The sequence below is a fragment of the Octopus bimaculoides genome, chromosome 3, assembly GCF_046866305.1.
Source record: "Octopus bimaculoides isolate indiv1 chromosome 3, ASM4686630v1, whole genome shotgun sequence".
NCBI classification, from domain to species: Eukaryota; Metazoa; Mollusca; class Cephalopoda; order Octopoda; family Octopodidae; genus Octopus; species Octopus bimaculoides.
This window is the reverse complement of record NC_142930.1, coordinates 50,457,608-50,466,129: the sequence shown is the minus strand read 5'-3', so window position 1 is coordinate 50,466,129 and position 8,522 is coordinate 50,457,608. Positions and strand designations below refer to the sequence as shown.

Below are 8,522 nucleotides of genomic sequence, written 5' to 3'. Positions count from 1 at the left end.
TTTGGCTGCTATTTCTCGTATGTCGAGTGACCGCGCAGAGACGCCCTCGTTGGCTCGTCTTAAGTATGGTTATTGGAGCTGGTAGTAGTTTGAGAATGTAGTGGAGTCGGTGTCCAGAGAATACGAGAAGTATGAAGTACTGATTATAATTATCGTGTAATAGGGGTAAAAAATTTAACAAATGAGTTTTCAGTTTAACATTTTGCCGTACAGATTGGTTTCAACAACGAACTTAATATGCTAGTGTTTTGATTTTACAAGTGTAAATGTCAACGCAGATTTGTGCAGGAAAAAATAACATATTTAATATCTATTAGCCACACACAGTTACCTTTAATTATCAATTTATTCATATCAAAGGAGAGAGGTAGAAGCAGCTGTGATAATTAATTTATTAAGTGCTAAATTCCAAATAAAAGTGATACGGGAGCCTCTGCGTGGTTGTTTCACCTGCTAGAAAAATAGCAGCCAACTTTCCCTTTAAATCACACCTTGCTGTTTTAATGATGTATCTACGATTACATTGGATAATGGGCGAACTTTCAGAATAGCTGTCACGAATAAAATGTATTTCTTGGAGTAGGGGGGTTCGGTATTTTTCTTCATTATATAATAGCCCACATTCTAAAACACATGTAATTCGATTGATTTTTTTTTTTTTTTCAAAAATCCACGTTTTATTTGTTTCTTTTTTAATTTCTTAACCATCACAATCCCTTCAATGTGCCTTCAGAATAGCTGTGATGATTAAAATGGATTTTTGGAGGTGGGGAAGTCAGGATTAAATAGGTGTGGGGGTGTTTAAGAAGTTAGAAAAACATGAATTTTTGAAACAGTTTTTTTAATACGAATTGCATATTTTGGAAAGTAGGATATTATAAAATGACGAAAAACACTTAAAACAAAAATAAGAAAAATAAACGTGATGGTCATCTGTGGAACATTTTTGATCGTAATAGGTAAGCTCGCTCAATCAGAGCCTATGTAAGTTGTGTTTTAAAACTGTAAATATTAATAGAATTTCCTGTTGTAAATTACATTTCAAAATTTGAAAACAAAGTTAACAGAAGGAAAATTTTAGTGAAAATTCTAATTAATTTATTTCATCTGACAAGGATAAGAATATTAATTTCTGATGACCGAAAGAGTTAACAAAGTCATCAAAATCAACTATAAATTAATAGTAAAATAAAATAATATATAATTTATCTTAAAATATAAAATCATGTGAAAAGTAATCTTGAAATATTTCGGTAAATCCAAAATAAGCAGTAATATTTGACTGCACGTCTCAGAATCAGGTCAAGATGTGCCAAAGTTAGAAATCTTTATTATTATTATTATTCCTCCAGCGTGTGCCATTCTTACCAACAAACAGAAACAGATATTTGGTAGTTTCGAGTTTGTATTTATTTCATAGATGATTTTATGATATGTATGGTTAGAATTATATTTACCATGCATTAAAAAAAGAAAGAATATGCAATACCAAACAATTACTGGTGGTATGAAAAACGAAATAATACAAAATTCCTTGCTTACACCATCAAATTATCTAACTGCTGCCAAAGAAAAGATTCCATGAAAGTAAGAGGAGGGTTTTAATCTAACAAAGGAGACGAATAGTATTTTTGAAGGGTCCTTTTTTTTTTTTTCATGTTTTGATTTCAACATAAAGTAACAGTTGTAAACAGTATTTCGCCGATTTAAGCAATGCATGATTTTGTGAAATAACTAAGTCAAGCAGATAAACTAATTAAGACTTTTCACGTTAATTATTATATATATATATATATATATATATATATATATATATATATATATATATATATACACACACACAAACAGAGAGCAATTACCTTTCTATCGTATATACATAGTTGCAATGTATATATATAGATATATAGACATATATGCACACACGGTAATTGTCCTCTCATGCTCTCTCTCTTTATATATATATATATATATATATACACACACGTAGGTGCGTGTATAAATTAGAGGTGACAGTGTAATGCTAACGCATCAAAATAATCGGGATTAGACTGTTGACAATGCAGTAAGAAAGTAGGAAACTACCAACTTATTACATCTAGGCTACACAAAAGCACTTGAATAGAGAACTCTAGATTTTTCTGACGTTCTTCTAAACAATAAAGCATGTTACGTCTTCCTCCCACTTCTTGGCACTAGTCTGGGGTTGTTTTTTTTTCTTCTTCACAAAATAAACACTTAATAGTTGTCTCCATCTCCAAATATAACATATATTGATTTGAAATATTAACGTATGATGCCTTTTAAATAACAAAGAGAAAGACGAATGCAAACTGACCGAATTAAAAATATCTTTTCGGGACTATCTCTCTACACATGTGATTCTAATTTACAGGATATTTTTTTCTTTCATTTTTGTGGCGGGAGTTAAGATGCAGTAAAGAAAAACACTTGTACCTCAGGAAATACTGAGAACTTAGATGAAAAACAGGCAGGTAATTTTTTTCAAGCGATAATTTCTAGATGAATTCTACGAATAGACTTTGGGTAAGTGTTCTAGCGAAAATTATCGGGTTTTAATGGATCTAAAGATGCAATTGCAGGGCTAGTAAACAAATTGCTAAACTCTGATAAAGCTGCCTTGTGTTAGCTGTTAGCTCCCTTCCCTCTCTAATCCGCATGTTTCAAGTACCGATCACACCTTACAGAAAAGATAAACAATAGGCACAAAAGTTGTGTTAAACTCTAACAATACTCACCAGAATAGAACAATTTGGATCGCATGAATCCTCCTGAGAAAGGCGCACGAATTCTCCAAAGGTAAACAATAACACAAACACGTAAAACAATAACACTAAACAACTACTCATGGTCGGCCATATTTGAGGTCACATGACAGAACTCTAAACCAGTTATGATGATGCAGCGAGCGTCAGCATCATCGTCGTCGCCGCCCTCATCATTGAGTATCACCTTATTGAAAGAAGCATTTCTCTATCACAGACGAACCAAATAGAAAATAAAGAATAGTAAGGCGGCGAGCTGGCAGAAATGTTAGCACGCCGGGCGACATGCTTAGCGGTATTTCGTCTGCCGTTACGTTCTGAGTTCAAATTCCGCCGAGGTCGACTTTACCTTTCATCCTTTCGGGGTCGATAAATTAAGTACCAGTTACGCACTGGGTCGATGTAATCGACTTAATCCCTTTGTCCGTCCTTGTTTGTCCCCTCTATGTTTAGCCCCTTGTGGGCAATAAAGAAATAAGAAAATAATAGCTTATGTTCCAGCGTTCAAATCCCACCGGTGACGACCTAGTCATTCATCTCTCCTAACATGATAAAATAAATACCAGTAAGATGCAGGGGTTATTTCTGACTATTACACATACCATTTCTTAGTAATATTAGTACTTATTCAAAATAAACTATTGCTAAAACTAAAATCATTATTAATAATCGTTAATTGAAAGACACATTTATCAATAAGCTTCAGTTACAGAAAATAAATGGAATTATTTTTCTCCAAACATAAAGAGAAATTTCCAAGAAAGACCAGTTTTTTCACTAATGCAAAAAGAATCTCCAATTGTCACGATCGTCATTGCTGTCGTTGTTGCTTTACATTTTCCATGCATCAAAGAGTAAAGCAATCTCAGCATATAATTTAGGTACGGCTGCCGGATTTCCATGTTTTAAGTTGGAAGGGTATTTTTTATTTTTCACTTTAGTAATTTAGAAGAGGAAGAGTAGCACCATTGGCTCATTCCAAGGACTCCGACACTTGTAGAAGAAGCAAGCTTTCTTCATACCAGTGATTTGGTCCGAATGCTTGCAACTGAGAGGACTCCGCTAAATGCTACGTTAGGGTATTACAATAGCAATGATCGATTAAATTCACCACCCAAAAATGGAAATCAGCCTTCTGAAGGACTTCCACAGTCTCTATCTACCAAGTTTCTGTGAAAAGGCTTCACTCCATTCGAAACATTGGGAAAGTTCATTTAATCATGTTGTCATGCAAGAGGATGTAATAAGGGTACTTCTTAACCACAGCAATATCTGCGTCACAGTAAAGTGCTACATTTGATACAGTGGAAAGGATCATCCCATAAACCTTTATAGAGACAAATAAATGTCTTACGATGGCTAATTCCAAATCCCTTACGTTTGTACCATCAGGTTAACGAACAATCCTTAGAGAGCACTTTGTACTTTTCAAAGAACTTTTATGAGAGAATACAATACCACTTATCGTTGCCTTCTCTCGGTTTTTTTTTATTTTATTTTTAGATTAGGGGTCTCCAACCACTGGGCCGTGGGTAATTTGATACCAGGAATAATTTTCTTAATTTTGCGTTGTATTGTTGTTGTGGGCACTCCGTCGCTTACGACGTCGAGGGTTCCAGTTGATCCGATCAACGGAACAGCCTGCTCGTGAAATTAATTTGCAAGTGGCTGAGCACTCCACAGACACGTGTGACAAGGCTGACCCTTTGAATTACACGCACAACAGAAACAGGAAGTAAGAGTGAGAGAAAGTTGTGGTGAAAGAGTACAGCAAGGTTCACCACCATCCCCTGCCGGAGCCTCGTGGAACTTTAGATGTTTTCGCAACGCCCGGTCTGGGATTCGAAACCGCGATCCTATGACCGCGAGTCCGCTGCCCTAACCACTGCCCCTCTATATTGCGTTGTATTATATATGTATATATTACAATATAAGAATTGAAATAAAGGGCATAATACTCAATGTAATAATTACATTTGTGTTATAGACGTAATAATTAAATTATATATTAGCACTTATTTTATTTTGTTATATGTGTAATCCCGGATCCGAAGAAAAAATTGTCTTCCATGAAACCAGTGATGCAAAAAAGGTTGGGGAACTGCTGCTCTAGACGTATGCCTGTTAGCCAGATTCTGACTTCTTCTGTGACATCTCTTTCGCCTGCCCTTTGACGTATATGAAGAAAATCCCCAGACTCGAACCCTTCAAAATCCTATACTGCCTCCTCGTCGTACAATTTTTTGCTTGTTTTTCTTTGTTTTTTTTTTCTGGTAGGGGTCCAAATATAGAATAGTGTGATGATCTTTGGTGTCTTCCATGAAGTTAGTAAATTGAGGTTGTAGTTCTTGAAATTACTGACAGTCCTTTATCCTTGTTTGTCTTCTAAAATTGCCTTCTATCACAATGATAGTATGGTCATTATATGGTCATTAGCGGATTAGGATCTTTCTGATTACAATAATGTCTTGATCTGGCTGGATAAGTGAGGCTGCATTGGTTTGCACAAACATGCATCATTTTTCATCATAATTATGCTGACAATTTGGTAAGTAGATGCGTTGGCCAAAATTGATAACGTCTGCACGTCAATGCGGGAGAAAAGCCAGTCGTAATGAGCCCGACGTATTGGCCTAGTAATGAACTCATAGCCGGTGTCATCTCCCTATTACGACTAACTTTAAAAGGTACATGTCATTTCTTAAATGGTTCAGTTCCCTTAGTTGACGCGTTGCCTGCTCCACCATTGTTACTTTTAATTTTTTATCCAATCCATAGCGATTTTTAATTCTCTATAACCATCCGTCAGTACCTTCGAAATTTTTAATACGTATATTGTTTGGCAGCAACTGTGAATTTCTATGTTGTTGTTGGCACTCCGTCGCTAACGACGTCGAGGGTTCCAGTTGATTCGATCAACGGAACAGCCTGCTCGTGAAATTAACGTGCAAGTGGCTGAGCACTCCACAGACACGTATACCCTTAACGTAGTTCTCGGGGATATTCAGCGTGACACAGTGTGACAAGGCTGACCCTTTGAATTACGGGCACAACAGAAACAGGAAGTAAGAGTGAGAGAAAGTTGCCCTAACTACTGGGCCATTGCGCCTCCACTTGTGAATTTCTATACAACTGACATTTTTACCAGAGGATCGTTGATGGATAAATCTCTTCCTTGATATTTTTTTAAAAACTCTCGTACACCCCTTTGTATCAACAGATGATAAACGTTATATTTCAAAGACAATGCAGTAAGTTTATTTGCCTTAACTGTGTCCCTGTTTTTTTTTTGTTTTTTTTGTTTTTTAATAAAATACTTTTCGCAGATACATGCCACCGAAGTACCAAACCTCTGACTTTTTTATAAGCTTCACTTTCTGATTCACTTATAGGTTCTCATGTTTCTCAGATTATTTCTCTCCTTTAAAGCCATTGTGTAAAGTATAAGATTGAAGGATGCTTAATTAGTGATGGCACTGACGCAATATGCATATAACATCTCACCACGTAAATTTAGTGTTTATTAAAGAGGAGTCTGAAAACGAACAAGCAACAAGCTGGAAATTGCAAGAAAGAAACAGACAAAGGAGGCAGGAATGATAGAGGAGCAAGTGAAGTAAGAGATTACTGGAGAATGCAGAGTGTCAGAAAGAGAGGTGTTTAAAGGCAGGTTTTGTTGTTGTTCGACGTCGAGGGTTCCAGTTGATCCGATCAACAGAACAGCCTGCTCGTGAAATTAACGTGCAAGTGGCTGAGCACTCCACAGACACGTGTACCCTTAACGTAGTTCTTGGGGATATTCAGCGTGACAGGGCTGACCCTTTGAATTACAAGCACAACAGAAACAGGAAGTAAGAGAAAGTTGTGGTGAAAGAGTACAGCAGGGTTCACCACCATCCCCTGCCGGAGCCTCGTGGAGCTTAAGGTGTTTTCGCTCAATAAACACTTACAACGCCCGGTCTAGGAATCGAAACTGCGATCCTATGACTGCGTGTCTGCTGCCCTAACCACTGGGCCATTGCGCCTCTACTTAAAGGATAAAAAAAAAAAGTTGTTTTTAGTTTCTCTTACCACTCTCCCATTATCCCACCTTCTTCGTAATAGAATATCATGATACAAAAGGCTGTGGATGTGCTGTGCTATCTGAAACAACTGTTGTAATATTTCATCATTGTTGTCGTCGTTTAACGGCTGTTATCCATGCTGGCATGGGTTGGACGGCTTGGCAGGAGCTGTCCAGACTCCAGTTGTCTGTTTGGGCATAGTTTCTACGGCTTGATGCCTTTTCTAACGCCAAGGACGCCCTTCCGAGTGCCATTTCATAAGACAGAAGAATTATGATACTCTAAAATAGTTGGACTAGTGTCATCAGCTTGGTTGTAGTATTTCATTTTCAAGTGCTTATCATATTCCGTAATTATTTTCTGTTCATTTCTTTTATATCCATTTTTCCATGCTTTTCTGGGTTAAATGAAGACTTACTGAGGCACTTTATGGCTGGATTCCCTTCTTGTTATTAACCTTTCATGTTTTTCAAGAAAGGGATACTTTTTTTATTATACACGAAATTCAAACATTTTACTCAGACAGTGTCATTCGCACACATGCACACACACACACACACCACGCGCGCGCGCGCACACACACACATACACACACAAATACATGCATACACATGTGGGATGGTATTCCATACAGTTTCTGTCTACCAATTCTATTCACAGGGTATTGATCAGCCAAAAACTATAGTAAAAAATTATTCTCATGGTTGTGTGGTAAGAAGCTTGCTTCTGAACCACATAGCTCTGGGTTCAGTCCCACTGTGTAGCACCTTGAGCAAATGACCTCTACTATTGCCTCGAGCCTACCAAAGCCTTGTGAGTGAATTTGGTAGACGGAAACTGAAAGAAGTGCATTGCTTATATCTATATGCGTGTATATATCTGTGTGTGTGTCTATATATATCTGTGTGTATATTTATCTGTGTGTGTGTCTTTGTGTCTGTGTTTGTCCCACCACCACCACCATTTGATAAACGGTGTTGGTGTGTTTGCATTCCTGTAACTTAACAGTTCGGCAAAAGAGATTGATAGAATAAGTACCAGGCTTTAAAAAAAAATTAATAACTGGGAGGGGGGGCGATTCATTTGACTAAAATATCAAGGCAGTGCTCCAGCATGGCTACAGACCAATGACAGAAACAAGTAAAAGAATAAAAGAAAAATGTGCCACACAGTAGGGAGAAAGCAAAATAATATGTTCATGAAATATATTCCACATGCAAAAACCTCAGTTGCAGTTCCTGCAATTTAGGACAAAATCCTTTGTTAAATTCATGAGGATAGAGCATTCTCATTCTAATGTCCCAAGGGACATTTTCCATACTAGCTATTCTATTATTACTTGTGAAGTTGTTAGCTTGTCGCATCTCAACTCTCAGGTTGAGTAAAAAGTAAGGAACGTTTTGAACCGTAAAGAATTTGTACCAGATTTTTTGCAGAGTTTTAAAGTTTTTTAAACATTTTTTTTGCAATATCCTGATAATACAGACATAGACTTGTCCAAATGCATCAATAAATTAACATTAATGACACTCCAGAAGTTGAGGGGAATTTGGCTATGAAGTTCTTCCCAACTTAACTTATTCCCAAGACCTTTCTCCCACTGACTACCACTTTTTTTCAAGCACTTTGATGGTTTCCTGCGAGAGAAGGGGTTCAAAAATCAAACCAATGCTGA

General features: G+C 36.8%; 1 protein-coding gene across 2 annotated transcripts in view; it reads right to left on the bottom strand.

Annotated features, from left to right (window-relative positions):
• The window catches only part of LOC106868418 (uncharacterized), an 87,628-nt gene extending 84,737 nt beyond the window's left edge, over positions 1 to 2,891 (bottom strand). For both annotated transcript variants that reach the window (XM_014913664.3, XM_089348974.1), the window contains exon 1: positions 2,757 to 2,891. In XM_014913664.3, the coding sequence (XP_014769150.1) occupies positions 2,757 to 2,867 (111 nt within the window). In that variant the 5' untranslated portion in view covers positions 2,868 to 2,891. The remainder of the gene's footprint in view (positions 1 to 2,756) is intronic.
• Between the last annotated feature and the right edge of the window lie 5,631 nt (positions 2,892 to 8,522).